The sequence below is a fragment of the Phasianus colchicus genome, chromosome 3, assembly GCF_987193195.1.
Source record: "Phasianus colchicus chromosome 3, bPhaCol1.hap1.1, whole genome shotgun sequence".
Lineage (NCBI taxonomy): Eukaryota > Metazoa > Chordata > Aves > Galliformes > Phasianidae > Phasianus > Phasianus colchicus.
In genome coordinates, this window is record NC_143438.1 from 12862879 (window position 1) to 12882549 (window position 19671).

A 19671-nucleotide genomic window follows, 5' to 3' on the forward strand; every position below is an offset into this window, starting at 1 on the left:
GAAGAGACAGAGTGGATACTGTTCATGACAAGCAGACTGGGGTGTGTTCACAGGCAGTGTAGATAGAGTAATTGTAGATTTCTTTTTATTTCCACACCTGTCTCTTTATTACCTTTGTATGTTGCTGCAGTCTCTGGTTTTCTCAGGGAACTGGAAGCTTTCAGAATTTGGCAAGTCTTGGCTCCTACTATAGGTGCATGACTCAGAGGTTCTGCTCCAAGTATTGAGATGTTGAAGATGTTTGTTTAGCATGTTTTAACTTTTTTGTGGATAAGATAAGGTGATCTGACAGAACAGCATGCCTGAAAGGTCCACATCTAAGCTGTTTCCTTCCTGCATACTCCACCAGTCATTTTCACTTGGTGTGTGTTTTTTGCAAGACGTTTACATTTGTTATATTTGTTATTATAGTCATGGTTGAACTACAAGAGGATATTTCTAAGTTGCTCTGTGGTTGCAAGAAAATACTGTTTAGGAAACCTCTTGTTGACATTCTTAATGTGTCCCTTAAGAATACCTATCTTACAGCTCTCAATAACAGGACAGTGACAATGGAATAGTGAGCTGACCAGGTTGCTGTCCTTGATTAGAAATTAACAGCCTCTGCGTTGTTCTCTTGCTCCCTTTTGACCAGGAACTTATTTCATCAGAGAAAATGTATAAGGACAAAAGTTAGAACTGATGGTCAATATTTTAGACAAACTAGTAATGTTTCACCTTTGTCCATGTGCTGCTTGGGTCCTCTGGTTCCATTTCTCATAATTGTATCAGTTTGCCTTGTGTATCTTGACTCAAAGAACAACATGGATTCAATCAGCAGGAATTAAAAGCTGCTTAAAAGCTGACAGCATTCTTTCCAAGTTGTATGGACTTGGCTAATGAAAGGTCATTTGTTTATTTATGTGCAAATATTCACGTTTCCTACCAGAAAGTTGATGTATTGCATTACATCACAGGAAAGTTGTGAAATTTAACTGATCCATTTGGCAGAACGTTTTGAATACCTGTGATGAGATGTGCTTTCACAGGAATGAATATGTATTTTTTCGAATAGTTTGCAGGTCTGGAGCTGGTACTGAACACTAATGAGTGAGAGTTGGAAGCTGTAGTAACAGGTAGAAATAAGCACCAACTCCATTTCAGTTGTTACTGATTATACTGGTCATGATCTAAAAACAGCTTTCTCCGTAGGAATCTATTTATCTAATTATTTTTTAGTAGGTAATACTTCATTTCTGTTTGCATTATTCATTAATTAAGTTCTCACCTATATGTCCCACGTATGAATGAACTGATAAATTTTACTAATTAAAGTACGTAAGTCAAGGCTTAAGGTCAATGCAAGCAACGTATTGCATCCTTTCAAACAGTGCATTTAAGAGTGTTTTAAGCAGCTTTAAGGACTGCATTGCCTAGAGATGAACTTTGAAGGCACAATGTGCATACATGTTATTAAATTTCTTTAGCAGCTGACATATTGCTTTATGGTTTAATCATTTTGCTGTTATCCTTGCAGACCTCTCTGTATCCATAAGGCAGCAACTGTCAAATATTAGCCAGAATTCAGTTATTTACTTTGGCTCTTTGCATAAGGACTTACTTAAAGCTAAGACATGCTTTTTATCTTTTCTGAAAGATACATTTACTGTCAGGAAAGAATGAATTAAAATGTGTTCTTTTTACTAAAAACTATTTGCTCCCTCCTTTGTCTGTGATTACTACCCTCATGATGTAGGTTGGCTCTTTAAAGAAATAGAGTTGGAAAGGGTGAGTTGGGGATTTTTTGTTGATGCAGAGGAAGTGATGAGGTTTCTCAACAAGATGATCTCTCTGAGCACTTTAATGAGAGCGTTTAATCTCTTATTATAGAAGAAAGATACTGTTTTCTTTCAGATACGCTTGTGCAAATGTAGAACTTTTAGAGAGTTTTGCAGCTTAAGTAGTTACAGGCTTATCTGGGGAGTCACTGGCAATACCTAGAAATGAAAGTGAGACTGACTTAGTTATCCCTTCGGACATCAAAGTCGTTATTTGATTCATTATGAAGACTAGATTTATTTTTTCCATTTTAATATGTATCCATTTACTTAAACTACGCTATGATTTCTAAGATTGAAAAGGCGCTCAGAATTTCTCACACATTTAAAGAGAAGGAGAAAGTTTATTAGGTAAAAAATGTATGGGGAAAAATGTATGGGGAAAAAAATTGCTGCATCGATGAACACCAACTTTCCGTCACTCTTTTTAAAATCTGGATTTGGAGCTGGTGACTTTTCTGCTTGATACGGAAAGTTTGGTTGCTAGGCCTTTTGCACCCTTTGCTTTGTGCCATGACTCCATTATACTTGATGGAGAATACTTTGAACCAGGCAGTCCATGGGGACAGCCAAGAACTGCATCGCCTCAGGGAGCACTCAGAGACCTGCTTGGCGTGGCAGTGCTCCGTAAATGGTTGCCTCGGCAGGATTCAACTAGAATTATTTTAAATGCTATCTGCTGCAACTTAGTTTAGATCCAGGAGGACGTTTTCTTCTTGATATAGTTTTATTACTATATCAGTTTAATTTTTTATTATTCAGTAATAGGTTTTTTTGGCTCATATTTCTTAAGCTTGTTAGGCTTGAGCAGTGTAAAATCAATATTTCTGCTAATTAAGGTGTTTTGGGGGAGCAGATAATCAAACAGTAGAGTGAATCATTAAAAACTTGTGTGCCAATATTGACAGGCATTATAGGCACAAAGAGTCCAAATCTCTATGCCAGGGAGTTTCCTTCTTATATATATATTTTTTTTCATCAGAAGAAAAACACATTCTCTAAAAATTGAAGTTCTTTAATAGTAGAGAGGTGGTCCTTTATGAATATAAAAGGAAATGCAAAGTTTTAATATCTGTAGTATTTTCTTTTCTAGCATTTAACAGAAAAATAAGTGGTGGGGTCTTACTTTGTTTTGAAATAGATGGAACATTCTTACCACTTATAAAAATACAGATCATTGTATTTTATTGTTGATTTTTGCCAGTGTATTTTTACACAAAGTATAAAAAGTGAACAGTATCGTTTTACCAGGAAAAGTTTCTTCTCAGAAAGAGCAGTGAGGCAGTGGCACAGGCTGCCCATGGAGGTAATGGAGTCAATGTCCCTGGAGGTGCTCAAGGACCATGTGGATGTGGCACTGAGGGACATGGTTAGAGGGCACAGTAGGGATGGGTCGGCAGTTGGGCCAGATGATCTTAGAGATCTTTTCCAACTTTATTGGGCCAAAACAAACCTTGAATCTGCTCAGACTCTTCCTCTCCAGACTTTATTTTTAAGGAGACTGCTGCTGTAAGGGATACCGGGCAGTTCCTCATGTCCTTTGTGCTGACAGGAGTCTGGGCATCATTGTAGAACCAGAGCTTAGGCAGGCAGAGGGACAGAAGGAACTGTGGCAGGTATCATTTGAGTGAGAGGAAACAGTAAATGTGTTACCAGTGTACTTGTTGAGAAAGCTTCTCCCTAAAATGGTATGGATATTGTTATTATCTAGTTGGAAGTCCAGACTGATCCACAGGCCTCTGCATGAACTATCTCCTGTTTTATTTGTTCAAAGGCTCTTTGTTGCACAGGGCCCCATATGAAATGGTTTTTCTTCTGGGTCACTGGATATAGTGGGTTTACAATCAGTCTGTAATCTGGAATATGCATTCTCTTGAAATCCACAGTTCCTAAGAAAGCTTGTGATTCCTTTTTGCTAGTTGGTGGAGACTGTTATTTTACTGATCACATCCATGGGGATCTGACAAAATCCATCTTGCCATTTCATTCATAAGAACCTATTCTCCTGTGCTGGTCCCTTGAACTTACCCTGCTTCATAGCAAAATTAGCTATCAGAAAGCTTCAAATTATTTTCTTCCCTTTAACAAAAACTTCCTCTGCTGTATTGCCCCACGTGATTATCGCAGGTGTTCAGGAGCTTCCCCCCATGCCAGGGTAGTCTGAATAAGTCCATGACAAATGGTAGGGCTGTGTTTCCAGCTCTGCACAGTTGGTTCCAGGTTTTTTGGACACCCCTCCAAGTAAAAGCAAAATACGGTCTGCACTTTGCTGCCAGAGGGATGAAGAAAAACACAAATCTGTTGCCACTTGAGGCACACCACTTGGCTACCTTTGACTCCAGTTCACACTGGAGTTCTAGCACACCCAGTTTAGCTGCACTTAGCTTATTACTTCACATAGTTACTCTCTGAAACTACCCTGTAGGTGAAACATCTATAATGGCTGTCCCAAACTGATTCTCTGGCACCTTACCAAGGAGAGCTGTACTTATGCTGCAGCTTTTCCTCTGGAGAGGCTATTGTGTTGGGACTGTCCTGTAGGTGGTTGCTAATGTCTCTAGGAACTTGTGAGAACTTTGGATCTTTGCTCTGCTGTACAAGTTGGCAGCTACAGAAGTTACGGCTAGAATAAAAGCAAACATTGTAACCATAAAGGCTTTCACACTTGGGAAAATGGATTAAATATCACTTGAAAGAATTTGTCTGTAACTGACTATGCAGTTAAAGAATGAGTTTATAGAGGGGAGAATACAAATGCTCAAAAATCAAGAACAGATTCTCATGGTTTAAAAGAAATTCATGGTTGGAAGGCACTTTAGGGTTAATCTAACTCTTGTCCTCACTGTTATTTATAATTTTTTTGTGACATTTATTTTAATATAACTATTGATTGGATTTGCAACAAAGTGAGAAATATTAGTCTGTAAATGTTGATTTATAGAGAAGATCCTGTGCACCAGCTTGTAAGAGATGGATATATATCTATATATATCACTATAGAGAGAGGATTTTGTTGTTGTTGCTTTTTTTTTTTTTTTTTTTTTTTTAAGAAACTTAACTCTTGCTGAGCGGAAAGCTTTTTATTTGTAGGCAGTAGATTTTATTATACCTGGCATAGATTTGCTGTAGGCAGTGTTGGAGCACCTGGAAGGTCTGTCGAAGTGCTTTCAGAAATGGCAAGAAGTTGTCAATTGACTCTGGAATTATACAGTAGATTAGCAATATAGTTTCTTGAAGGTAATATGTTCTCTGATCTTTTAATGAAACTATACAGAGCCCCAATATTTAGGACCAAAAAGTATCATCACACAATTAACTCTTTAATTTACCCAACAGATATTACAAGCCTACTTTAAATCTGCCCCAGTGACTGGTGTAGAGTATCAGGTTGAGTAGGCAGAAGGGTCTGTAGGAGTTGGCCATCTGCTTTTCCTTCTGGACAGATGCTGTCAGCAGGGAGCCTCCAGCCTTAGGGAACTATAAGACTGAACCCCCCTCCTGGTGCAGATGTTGCGTGGTTGTAGGTGGCTGTGGTTCACAGATAGTTTTTAGTTCTGCAAACGGTGAAGGTGCAGGGGAAAACTGCATAGATTATGTTAGCTAGCATGAATTCTACCACAAATCTTCCTTACATCTGTGCAAGTAAGGGCAGATATTTTTCTTCAGACTCTTAATTTTGGTCTGGAAGAGCAATGAAAAGCTGTGGCACCTCTGGTGCAGTGTTTAACAATGGGCTGATGTCATAACCAGAATATGAGTGCTTTTGCACATGTTCCAACTCTGATTATTATATTGAGGTATTGGCTACGTAAGAAGAATTGATGTTTACAGTATGCATTTCTTTGAGGATCTGTTGATAACCAGTGGTGGGGACAAGCAACTGGAAGAAACTTAGAACTGATGCAGTAGAGCACTGGCTTGTATTCCCTTCTTTCCTCTGGCATTTTTCCCTCTCTGAAATGCTTTGGAGGTTGTGACATGTGTCATCTCCCTAAACAGATGGGATCCTTTCTTTCTGTGATGGTAAGAGAAAAGAACTGTTATCCTGTCCTCCCTGGTGCTCCAGTCTAACCTGACCACCTCTGTTCCAGGAAGAAGGGTTTCATTTCTAATATTTAAACTTTTACAGTAGTGAGGCTTCATAAAGGGGTGGAAGAAACATATCTTCATACTTATGTGTCTTTAAAAGACTCTTAAATTTAAAAGGAAATTTCCACATACAAAAATAGCTTTGATAAAATGAGCATGATGGGTTTGTACATAATAAATTTTCAAAAATATTTGAGCTATTATTTTAATTTGGGAACAACATTTCCATTAGTAGTTTGTTTTATAATCCATGTATTAGAATCATAGGACCATCTGTGCTGGAAGGAACTTTTAATGGTCATGTAGTCCAGCTCCACTGCAATGAACAGGGACATCTGCAGCTCGATCAGGTTGATCACAGCCCAAGCCAGCCACACCTTGAGTGTCTCCAAGGATGGGGCTTCCATCATCTCTCTGTGCAACCTGTTCCAGTGCCTCACCATCCTTATTATAAAAAAACTTCTTCCTTATGTCCAATCTAAATCTCCCCTCCTTTAGTTTGAAATTATTTTCTCTTGTCCTGTCAAAACAGACTCTGCTAAAGAGTCCGTCTCCTTTCTTACAGCCCCCCCCTTTAGATACTGAAGGGCTGCTATCAGGTCTCCCCAGAACCTTCTCTACTCCTGGCTGAACAGCCCCAGATCTCTCAGCCTATCCTTATAGGAGAGGTGTTGCATTCCTTGAATAATTTTTGTTGAAACACTCCAGCAGATCCACATCTTTCCTGTACTAAGGTCTCCACATCTGGACACAGTGCTCCAGGTGAGGTCTCACCAGCAGAGTATAGGGGCAGGATCACCTGTCTCAACCTGCTGGCCATGCTTCTTTTATTGCAGCCCAGGATACAGTTGGCTTTCTGGACTGTGAGGGCACATTGCTAGCTCATGTCTAGCTTGCCATCCACCAGTACTCCCATGTCTTTTTCAACTGGGCTGTGGTCATTCATCCATTCATCCCCCAGCTTGCACTGATAGTGAGGGTTACCCAACCCAAGTGTGAGACTTTACACCTGGATTTATTGACCCTTACAAGGTTTCCCTCAGCTCACTGCTTGAGCCTATCCAGGTCTCTCTGGGCGGCATCCCAACCCTTGGGACTACACCACTCAGCTCTGTGTCATCTGCAGACTGCTGAGGGTGCACATGATCCTACTGTCGATGTCACTGATGAAGATGTTAAAAAGTATCAGGGCCATTACTGATCCCCGAGGAGCACCACTCATCACTGATCTCCATCTGGACATTGAGCCATTGATCACCACACTCTGTGTATAGTCTCACAACCAGTTCCTTGTGCATCAAACAGTCCACCCATCAAATTCATGTATTTCTAATTTGGAGAGAAGGATGTTATGGGGGACCATGTGAAAGGTCTTACTGAAGTCCAGGTAGATGACATCAGTGTTTCTTCCCTTGTCCGCAGACTCAGTTACACTATCATAAAAAGTGACAAGGTTGGTCAGGTGGGACCTGCCCTTAGTGAAGCTGTGTTGCATGTCCCATATCTCCTCCCTCTCTTCCTTGTGCTTAGCATACCTTCCAAGAGGATCTGTTTCATGATCTTCCTCAGCACAGAGATGTGACTGACAGGTCGACAGTTCACTGGGTCATGCTTTCTACTCATTTTAAAAATGGCTGTGACGTTGCCTGTTTTCCAGTCACCTGGCTGCCATGACTTTTCAGATGTCATTGAGAGTGGCCTGATGACTATGTCAGCCAATTCCCTCTGGTCTCTGGGATGCATCTCATCAGGACCCATGATGTCCAGGTTCCTCAGGCAGTGGCATACCTGAACTTCACTTACACCTTCTGAACCATCTGCTCGAGGGCTATGTGAAAGGCAGTTGCTAGTGAAGACTGAGGCAAAAAAGTTGTTGAGTACCTCAGTTTTTTCCTTGTCCATTGTTACAAGCCTGCCTGTACTTGCTTACTAGGGGGACATGCCCTCTTGGACTCTCCTTTTCTGGTTTAATTACTTGTAGAAGCCTTTCTTATTCCTCTTTGCACCTCTTGCCAAGTCCAGTTTCAGTTGGGCCTTAGCCTTCCTATCCGTCTCCCTGCACAGTCAAGCAGCATCCCTATACTTCTCTCAGCATACCTGTCCCTGCTTCCATGCCTGTGCATTTTCTTCTCACTCTCCAGTTTGACCAGCAGGTCCTGGTTCAGCCATGCTGGTCTCTTGCCTTCCTTTCTTGACTTCATATACCTGGGAATGGAGAGCTCTTGTGCCCTAAGCAAAGCTTCTTTAAAGATCTGCTAGCTCTGCTCTGCTCCACTCCCTTGTCCTGGAGGACATATTCCCAGGGGGTTTTGTTAGCTAACTCCCTAAATAACTAGAAGTTGGCTTTCCTAAAATTAAGCTTCCTTGTTTTACTCTTTGCCTGTCTCATATCCTTCAGGAATGTGAACTCTACCATTGCATGAAATAGCCAAGCAGGAAATGCAGATCTGAAGTTGAAATTCTTCATCAGGAAAAGTAGGCTGCTTTAACTTGCTCTGATGTAAGTGACATGGAGGAAGTCTGAATGTATGCAGTTTGTTACTTATAGAGAGCTATTGAAATTTTCTTAAAGCCATATGCAGTGCAAATTTGGTTACACTGTCTTGACGTTTCCTTGGTATATGGTTGCAAGACAAATGCTGCAGTGAAACTAGACATTTTCTTAAACATGAATACCATGAGGACCAGCTGTATGTAAGCTTCATGGAATACCTGAGATGGGAAGGGGCCTGCAGAGGGAGAAAATGGGAGTATTCATAAAATACTCCAAAAATTTATTTTTAATAGATAATATCTATTCTGCAGTGTTTTTTTGTAGTTGCATTTTTGGGTGTGTTTTTTTCTTTTTTTCGTATGGTATCATCTGCACTGATGTCTAAGGTCTTGTATGTGATTACGTTTTAGAAAATACTTTTCAAATAATCGCATCCTTTCTGGTCTCCCCTTGATGGCTATGGCTCGTGGGACGTGAGCCATCAGATATCATCTTTTCAAATCTGGGATTGTAACTAGCATACAGAGCTAATTGGTTTTGGGAAGCAGCACAGAGGAAATTTCTTTCAGGGCTAATATGATCGTGCAGTAGCATGGTTTTGTTTGTTCGGTTTTGCATGAGTAGCATTGAGCAGGAACAAGATACTGCGTTGGTTAAGCAGTAAGTGGTTAAACACAATCCTTAGGCTTGCATTCTTTTTAAGTGGGGTTTTCTGAAATGTTTTATGAAGTGCCACAATGCCATCTACTGGCTTGCTTTCCTATGCTTTGTTCACCAAGTGGAGTTTCTTTTGTACAGTCAGGCTTATATATAAGGCTTATACCACATTTTTAAATATTAAAATAGGCTGCCACAGAATGGGAAGATACTTTTTGGTGACATATATATATATTGAAGAACAAAACACATGTTAAATAATCACTTCTGCTCTCTCCCAGTTGATCTTATTCCTCTTTTGTTAGAATTAACTCTGAGATGGTGAATACTTAAAAGCACTGAAAAGATATCACCTTACTGTCTAGATCCCTCATAGTAGCTTTTGTGCAAGTAGCTTCGTGGTTTTCTGTCTGTAGTCAGTCACTTTCCTTTTTTGTTTCATTGTTTTCATACAAGTAAATGAAAACTAAGAAATCTATAACCTGTAAATACGCGAAAAAAATAGGCAGTGTCATATTAGAAATTATTTCCACTGACAAAATCCTAGACTTTTTTTGCTGAAGTGTGTTTAAATGATCTTTTTGAGGTTAACAGCAGCCTTTCAAGGGACAAGGTTTCATAGACTTTCAAACAACTTTTGTGGAGAGGTGTGCATTAGCAAAATATCGTTCTCAGTATCAGGCTGCCCCTAAGCAAGCAGTGAGCAGTTGCAAGGCATTTTCATGGGCTCTTGTTCCTAAGCAGTCTGCCCGATGCTATCGGTGGGAGTAGCCCTGTCTTCCACTGGCTGCCAAAAAGAAATGAATGGGCAAGTATAAAAATAATCTCCTGAAAAAAACAGGAACTGCAAATGTGGGTAAACACTTGCAGTTTTCCTGCTTGCTTATTTCCTGAAGATATCTTGGAAGTTTTCCTCACTAATTGATTATTTTGTTTGCTCTCATACAGTAGACCTTCCAGTTTTAATTTGTTTTTTCCCCTCCATTCTCAGGTTTCCTTAACAGAAATGTTTCAAACTCCTAGAGTAGTTGGGATGAGGAGAAATGCGTAATGCATTCCTAGCATATTGGATTGGCTTTTAAATGTGTTTGTTAGCCATTGTACTATATATCTTCAGAGTCATTACTCAACACGATACAATTAGACAAAAATTCCTGGCTATTTCCCACTTGACCTACAGTGAAGGTAAATACAGGCACATCTATCCTTCCTGGCCTTTACCCCCTCTGTCTGGCATTTGGGAGGCTGCGTGTCTCTGACTAGTCTCAGCTCTTATCAGGAAAGAGCTGCATCCCATGGGTTCTCAATGTTTGTGCTGCTGGAGGATCTCCAGAGCTCTATCAGCAGCTGGGGGATGGGAGCAGCGAGGCTGAAAACCATTGGGCTTGGCACTTGCATTGGTTTTTGGCTATATTTGGAATAGTTGCTGGCCTCTCACTCCTGATGCTTAGCGCTGCTGAGAAATACCAGGGCAAGCCTCTGCTTAGCACAGCATTAAGTGAGGGAGAGCTGGCAAAAGCAGAAGAGCAAAGAGGATTACTTTATTCTGCATCTTCCACTAATTTTTTTTATTGTTTCCTCTCCAATTAACTGTCCTGTGCTATTGCAAAGAAGGAAGGACTAATTAAGCCAGTTGCTGAAAGTGTTTTGCCACCCACACTACTGAAAAGAACTCTTTGTGCAGAATTAGCTTTTACCAGCTGTGCTAAACCCAGTAATTTATCTGTGCCAAAAGAAAGAAAAAAGTGCTGCTATAGTTTATTCCAATTAAACTAGTAAAATGTAAGCGATACCCTTTATCCACACAAACAGAGATATCTCTTGCTCAAGAGCTGAGGGGTTTGCAAATAATTGTTTTCTCCCTCATTAATTCTCCTTAATGTTTGTGTAAAGGGCTGGGCTGAGGAGCACTGGGAAATTAACTCATTTGTGCACAGGGCACGTTAAACAAGCACATCTCGTGTGAGCTTGCCTCGGTTGAGACTGCCTTATGGCATCTTTTCACTTGAGTGTCATTTGGACACAGCTGAACCACAGAATTCATCTCAGGTTGTTCGTACTACAATCCTTACACAGTGACAACATAGTCACAAACCTTGGCTGAAATTCAGCTAATTCATCCTCAGTTCTAAAACGTTGATATACTCCATCTGCTGCCTGTGCAAGGTTCTGAAGAGTGTAAACAGTACAGGCAATGTTTTTTCCAGCTGAATTTCCAAAAGCTGAAGTCTTTGATTCCCAAGAGCTAGAAAGGCTACCTCCTCTCCCCTGAGAATATGAGAACAAGGATGCTCTGTGCTTTATACAGCTCCCATTGTAATTCTCCTCCCCCAGAACAAAGCTCTTTGAAGTGCACGGCACATTCAGGTGTGGGACTTGGAGACAGTGAAACACAAATGACAGCCAAGTGAGAAAAAAAGTAATCTTGGATATCATCCATCAGAGAAAGTCAGATAAACAAGGAAATTATCTGTGTGATTCTGTCAGGAACAGTTGACTGTAGTAATACATTAGTACTTTGCCAAAAAAGGGAGTCTTGTTAATGCAGAAAAAGAAAAGCTCTTACTCCTTTCCTAATTCGTTACAGATCAGCTGGATGCTGGATTAGCTTCAGCAATAGGGACTCGACATGCAAATGTTTAAGTAGATCAGGTGCTTCTTTCTGGGTGAAGAAACAGATTGAATCAAAATTCTCCAACGGATAATTTATTTTGGACATAGGAATTTTCTAAAGATAAATTCACTTATTTCTGCTCTTTCATCATTTGAATGTGCACACAGATAGGCTCAGCGTGTAAGCATGTCTAAGGTTCAGCCTGTAATCGTAGGATGTCTGAGATGTGTGTGAGAAAGAGATGTACTGGAACCTTAAAGTTACTCCTGATATAAAAATGAGTTTAATCCTTCACTTTATGAAACCTTTAGTTTTGTTGGAGCACAGAAAAGATGTTTCTCTGTACCTTATGTCTTGAAATCATGTATCTAGTGTAGGACTGAGTTTTTTTCAAAGTTTTGACAGACTTGGTGCTTTGAGAGCGTACTGAGGCATCAGGCAGCTCTACAGAATGCAGTGTACCTGGTGCCATCCTGTAAGCAGCACTAGCAGCCTCAGTGAGGACAATCTGGAGTCTTGGGGCAGACAAAGAGTAAATAAGAAGCAGCAAACAATTAAACTCTGGCTATTATACCATCAATAAATAAACATTTTGTAGCTCACAGTCTTTCACCTCCCAAAACACAGTACCAATAGCAAATTAAAAAATTTAAAAAATGTTTTAAAAAATTCTTGTGGCAACGAATGCCATTAACAGAATACAAATCAAGATGAAGCGAGCTTTTGCCCTTCTGCTCCACAGGAGGTTTCTGGCCCCACTGAGCTCACCTTGGGATACCTGTGTTAGGCTTTGACAGGTGTGTTAGGCTTTGACAGGGGGGGTGACTCCCCACCTGACGCTGTCCCTGGAGCGGGGGGGAGTGCTTTATTGGATGTTGTGCAAAACGTATATTTTGAGGAGGTGGCTGCTGCATTATCGTGCACAAGAGCGAGGCAGGCGCTCCAACTCACTTTGGATAATTCTGCTAATGCAGTTGCTACAGATCACAGGATCCTCTTTGCAGAGTTTGGACATTTCTTACCAAATGTCAGCGTTACTAGAGCACCTGGTACGTGACAGCACTCAGGACAGTATTAGCCAGCTGTGTCCAGCTCTCTGTGTTTTCAAGCACCAATGCATTGTATTGCTTTTCTTGCCATGCTCAGCATCCCGGCCAAGTGATTTTCCTGCTCTGCGTGCTACATCCAGGTTATGCCAAGTTTCTCCTCTCCCTTCCCCCTTAGAAGCAGGCTGCTGCCTGTGCCACTGGTCAGCCTGTCCTGCATGCTTTCAAGATGACTTTGTCACGTTCCCGTTTGCTGCAGTACAGAAGGCTTGCAGGAAATCAGAGAAGTGAAACAGTGTGACTTGACTGAAGGAGCACATGATCCTGCCCACTTGGCTGTCCAATGGTTCTCTCTTCCACCTAGGATCTTCACTTGTTATCTCACACTCTATTACGTGCATTGCGTTAGAGCAGAGGCTGTCTCTCTTGTCCACACTGTCTGTGAAGATAGCAGCATGGTTGTGTAGTTTAAAAAAATAATAAATATTCTCTTTATTAAGACATAATCAGCGTTTAAAAAGAAGAATCCTTTGCTGTTGTACTTCATCATAAACAAATACACAGAAGCGTATATGCCTGCAGTATTTTATGTGTTAATCACTGCTGGATTAGATATGATTCTCTGCTGAGAAGTACCTCTTCAGGGGAACCTCCAGAACAGATTAATAAGAGCATTAAATAAATATTGTGTGATCCTACTTTTCATCGGCTGAATAAAATTATACCAAGATACACTGCATACATTTCTAACAAAACTGCATTTTATCATTATGAAGGGAAATAACTTTCAGAGGAATTCTTGACTGTTAGCTGTTTTACTTCATGCCTTCTTCTTTACTGGAAGTCAGACAAACAGCAGCTGTAAGTTATTTGTTCCTGGCTTTTCAGAAGCACTGGCAGTAGAAATTGCGTTGACACGAAGGAACAAAGAAAACAGCATTTGCAAAACATGGGTAAAAGCAGAGTATGCAATAACTACAAACAACTAAAACAACTTCTTTGCTCTGTGCTTCCCTTCACTTCCTTTCCCATTCCTGCGTAACAGATGGAAGCACTGAAAACGAAGAGCAGTGTCTCCAAAATGTTATGGTTTTGTATACCGTTTCCAGCTCAAGAACAGAAATAATTTATATAGCTAAGGAGCCAAATGCAGTTTTTCAACACTCTTTCCTAAGCAAAAATAAATAAGGCCACTGCTGCAGCATTTAATGCCAACACAAAGATTTGGCAGAGCACTGAACGGTTACTGATAAGTTCTGGGTTTGCTGTGTTTAATTACTCTGCACCACATTGGTGTATTTATTATTGCATTACAGAGTTGTTTCAGAAATGACTGTATTTAGATAAAACAAACATTAAAATGGCTTTAGTTAACACAGAAAATAGACTTAACTGTGCTGTGTACAACATATCTGAGTTGAGAAATGAGGGAAAAAAAATGCTTCTTAATAGCTGTAGTATCCACTTCTTACATTTGGAATATATATATATATGTAAGCATATATATAGATATGTATATAGGTGTATAAATAGGGCATTTCATTTCTCTCCGTAGTAAAACTGTGAAAATGCATGTGTGACTCCAGACTATAGGAAGGAACCATTGCTTCCCTGCAAACAAATGTGCAGCAAAAGAGAAGATTGCTATGTTTACACAGAGGTTGTTGCTCATGTGTATGTTTGCGCATGCATATATAAAAAACATGTATGCCTTTATATATGTAAATGCATTTACTGTGCAAAACCATCTCTACTACATCAAATTCACTTATCATCTGCATTTGTTTAAGGGAAACAAGAAGTATTTTTTACTGTTCCCATGATGACCCTCTCAGGAAATCAGTTTTTAAATCATTGAGAGCTAAAGGAATCGCTTTCTTAGGATGTTTTCCTGTGCTGTGGTGGCACTTTCACTTGTTTAGTCCTTGTCTTCACCCGTGAGTTGGTTCTGCATAAGGTAAGAGTGTTACTGCCATCTCCTGATGGGCTGTTCCTGCTTTTGTCTACCACAGAAAAACAAATGGCAGTAAAAGTCCTAGGGTTGGTTTGCTTTTGTGGGTGGGAAGTTGTGCCCAAGTGACTATTTCAGAAACTCTTTTAAAGCAACTTTTAATTATTAAATAAGTACAGGTTTTTTGTTTGTTTGTTTGTTTGTTGTGGTTGTTTTTACAAATGGGGTGATCTGTAGAAGTAACAGAGAGGGGAAGCCACTCTGGAAGCATGCAGGAGGTTTTCTCTGGGCACTGTCTCATCAGCTGGTCAACAACTGACTTAGTAGAGTTTCCATGGAGAGGTTTAGACTTAGTTATGCTGCAAGCAGAGAGATTAATTAAAGCCCAAAACATCATTAGAAGAAAGCACTTTTATCTTATGCTCCGTTCAGCAATCTATTTGCTCCCCATACAAATTTTGCATTGATTTTGCTTAGGAAGTGATGGTAAAAAATACAAAAATACAAAATAAAGACACCAGGAGTGTCTGTAGTTGTATTGCATTGACTTACATAAAACCATCCATGATTGCAGTTAGAAAGATGATGTTTTCAGTGCACTAGGAAGCCCAGTCAGTCCAACACCAGTTGGTGTTTTTTCCTTCTTATGTGTCAGTCCTGCTCAGAGATCGCAAGCTGGATTTCTTGTCATTTTCACTTTCCATTTATTTCCTGAAGCTGTGGACACCCTTTGTCAGATCCACCCGTGTGGGTGCCCACCTTGGTCATACATTGCCACACTTGTTGGATGTTGCTCAGATCTGCTCCCCAGCCACTTCCCTGAGCAACTTCAGGGCATTCTGGTTGGGATTTGGCAGTGAGGCCTGACACTAGCAGGGGGCATGGGGCTGGGAGACTGTTGGGTTTGGCAGAAGGATAATGATGAGAAGTTGGGAGCAGTGAGAAGCATCTCGTTCCACTGGCACAGAAGGGTTTGTTAGTGCTCACAGCTTATCTGCCAATTACAATTCTGTCAAGTACACAGGAAAAGCAGGTGCCTGTCCACCTTTGTCTTAAGGAGGAAAAAACACAGAGGCTGATAAAATGGACAGACTTTTCGAATACATGCAGAGCTGCCAGGGAAAGATGCCATCATACTTTTCAGAGCAGAACCACGCACTCTAAAAAGACTGAAGCAAATCAGAAGACTTTTTGAAACCTGGTCACCTTGTTTTCAGACCTGCAGAAACAGGAGCAGTCGCTTCTCCCTCAAATCTGCTGCAAACTAAAACCTTCACACAGCAAAGAACCACAATACGTGCCGCATCCCTTCAGAAGCCGAAGGTCTGGCAGTGTTTGACAAGCGGTGGCAATGAGGCTGCAATACCTCACCTGCTGGCTTTGTCAAACAGGAAGACAGCCCCCGCTTCCAGCTCCATGCCCACTGCTGTCCCACCACACTCGTGTGCAGTGGCAGCTGCACGAAAGCTGCCCATCACCATGGGTGTCCCTGCGGGTCCAGCAGTGGCAGCTGTGGACCATTTGAGAGGACAGAGTTCAGAGCTGGCAATGTAACTGGATGGGCTGAGTTTTTAGGATGGTAGCACGTTCTTCTGATGTCTCTGGGATAATGACTTTTTCTGTGTTTAATTCTACTTAATTCTTCTCATTTACTATACGTTTCTTACTACCTCACGTACGTAGTGAGAACTGTGCTATAGGATGCTTAGTCTTCAGTAATTTCTTTTTCCCATTTGTTGCCTCACATCCATTGACAAATCTCATTCTGAAACCCTGATTTGACCAGAATTCAGATGGAAGGCAAGACTGACTTTTTCAAGATCACAAGAAAAAAATGACCATATAGAATGGTACTAAATCTTTGAGCAAGGATAAATTGTCAAGGTCTGGAGGCTGAACTTGTCATACTTATTTTTAATGTATAGAATTTTGCAGGCAGAATTGAAACTTCAGTAGGTTCTGAGAAGCAGCATTATATTTCTATTGGTAGTCTTCGCCTGATGATAAAGTGCTTTTTCATTGTCACTCATTACTGCAGAATTAAATGGCACCATTACCATAGAGGTAAATAACCCTATGGCTAATGAGGTTGCTGAGCAAATGGCAGAGTCTTTCTCCACAACAGCTTCCTGTTTCTAATGAAAATGCTGACGCTGACCTCTACGCTGGCTCCCAGCCATCTGCCAGAAGAGCAAATGGCATGCTGTGTATGAACTAAATGCACATAGATGGCAAAGTGGAAACACAAGAGATAGCTACTTAACTCTTTGGGAGAAGAGTCCTCGGTGATGCTTGCTTTTTCAAGTGCTTCCTCTAGACCTAATTTCCCACGAAGGCACACTAGGAATGCTGCTTCGATTCAGAGGGTTAACGAATGTCTGTGTGTCAATACTGCAGCAGTCTTTCTGCTGATGCAGTTGATGTTTATAGATGTGAATTTTTCAACAGCTATAAATGGAACATATGTTTGTTTTGTCTGAAGTGCATGGGAAACATCGAAAAGCTTGATCATAAAGATGGAAATTCAAGGCTAGCGGTTAAGAAAAAAATACTGATGTTTCAAAATTCAGCTTAAAACATCACAGAATAGATTCTGAAAGTGAGGCAGCAGAGCATGCCAGCTGCAACAGGCTGCCATAGACAGAATGACACAGTGCCATTGGCTGTGCACTCCATGAGATGTGCACTTTAGTAAAGAAGCAGCTTAATACACACACTTGTGACTTCACCGTGTTCAAGTCAAAAGGTACAGCAAGTAGGTAATATCATCTCTTGGCATGGGGACAGAAAGCAGCAGTTTGTATCTCACCTACCAAGACTGACTGGGAAGTTACGTACTCAGCCTCATCTCTCAGTGGGTGGAGAAAAAAAAAAATCACAGTTCAGGTTCCACGTTTTTTTGTAATCTCTCCCAGCCACCATTAAATTTGCTGCATTGTATGAGAAAGGACTAAAGAATACCTGAAAGGTGATTGCAACAAGAGCAGGGCTGGTCTCTTCTCACTGGTGACGGGATGAGGGGAAATGGCTCCAAGTTGCACAAGGGGAGATTTAGGTTGGATATCAGGAAAAAATTCTTTACAGAAAGGGTTGTTATGCACTGGAACAGGCTCCCCAGGGAGGTGGTTGAGTCACCATCTCTGGATGTGTTTAAAAACCGTTTGGATGTGGTGCTCAGGGACATGATTTAGCGGAGGGTTGTTAGAGTTAGGGTGGTATGGTTAGGTTGTGGTTGGACTTGATGATCTTGAAGGTCTTTTCCAACCTGAGCAATTCTATCATTCTTTGATTCTATGATTATTTAGAGTCTGGAACACAGGATACAAAAATCAAACACTACAGCATGGTTGGTGGTAAGGCAGCCACTAAGGGATGGAGTCTGCCACGTAACTCGGGAGCAGCGAGTTCTGTTTGATAAGTAACACTTGCTGACAGCTTGAAGTTTCTGTTGGTAACACATGCCTCAGTTGTGTATGGCCTTTGTTTTAAATATTCTATGTGCAACACACTTCATAAGTAATTTCAAAAATAATCAGAGTTGCTCATATGCTGTTACTGACTTAGTTCTGAGTGCCAAGAGCAGAGTGTTTGCTGGCAAGGAGAACTGCTGTTCCCTTTAAGGGCTCATCAATCCTCCCTCGTAATGAGTGTTTCAGGATTCAGATCAATGTGTTACGTGTTTTGGACCACACTGCTTATCAAGATTAAATAGTTCATTTCCAAAAAGGCGATGTTATTTACGTTTATGTGAACGTGGGCACACAAGAAAAAATTTAACCGCTACCAGGATTTTTCCCATCAAAAATAGTATTTGAAGAATGCTGAAAAATTTATTTCCCTCACTTTTTTCACTACCTTGAGAGCTTGACTTGCTGTCAGCCTTAGTTTGAGCAGTATTCAATTCTGCTACATGTATTCTGTTTCATGTAATTAAGCACTGCCTTTTTTGTCCTACTTCCATAATTAATCATACCATCTTTTTTTCCAGTGAAAAGGACACAAAGCTGTGTACCAACACCCTGGAGAGAGAGGGGTGAGAAAAGGCACAATAGATATTAAAAATTTGATTCCAGAATTCATATTTTTAAAATAAATGTTGGCTTCTCCTGCTGACACAAGCCTACTTGCACAAAACTTCCATCCACATCTCAGCTATTAAGCTCTGTGGCTGCTGTCACCAACCACAATTTAGCAGTGCTACAATGCAGACCAGAAAAGGACGAGAGGAGTCAAGACAACACTGATGTTGAATTTTTGGTATTTTTCATCTCCTCATTTCACTAGATTGCACACATGCATGAGGTGTGAATACTTCTCATGGTCAGCTCCAGCATGTGTAAAATCTTACTGCTGAATTAACTGTACGGGCAGTGGTTTGACCCTTTGTGAAGCAAACTGGGGTTCCACACAGACTAGAAAGTAACACCCTAGCATGCAGTTTATAACTTGGCTGTTCACCCAAAAGCGTAATCAAAAATACAGGCCGATAATATTCATCTTTCCCTTGTTCTAAATATGGAGGCTGTTTGCTTTTGCTCTGTCGTTAACTGTTAATGAGTGCCTTTGAACAGTATCCCTCTGTTTCCCCAATTATTTCAAGATTTTAGGTACACAGCTATTTTACATATTGGTTATGAGCTAAGGTGAGGTTCTTATTTAGAAAAGATGCTTATAGAAAGAATGTCATTATGAAAAAGGTTAATACCTTTCTTGGGCTGCACATTTCTTGGTTTGTTTTTAATCTCCTTTTTAAAGCTGAAATTATACCGTGCTTATTTTCTGGATTTGGCTTGCTAATATCTTGGTTTGATTTCAGGTTACCATCGGCCAGATGTATGCCACACAGAAATTGGTCATTGAGAGTCCAGGAAACACATAGCTGTGAGAAGGCTCTGATCCTGAAGCAACCCTGGACCATCTTCAGCATCTTTCAGTGCCACATACAGATGCATAATGTCACTGCACATCTGGCCTATTCTGTTCAGCATAACAAATATCTGAGA

At 40.7% G+C, this 19671-nt stretch overlaps 1 protein-coding gene across 2 annotated transcripts in view; it reads left to right on the forward strand.

The window, feature by feature from the left end:
* LYRM4 (LYR motif containing 4) overlaps nucleotides 1-19666 on the forward strand; it is an 82593-nt gene extending 62927 nt beyond the window's left edge. For both annotated transcript variants that reach the window (XM_031589319.2, XM_031589318.2), the window contains exon 3: nucleotides 19485-19666. In XM_031589319.2, coding sequence (XP_031445179.1) covers nucleotides 19485-19547 — 63 coding nt within the window. In that variant the 3' untranslated portion in view covers nucleotides 19548-19666. The remainder of the gene's footprint in view (nucleotides 1-19484) is intronic.
* Nucleotides 19667-19671: the final 5 nt, after the last annotated feature.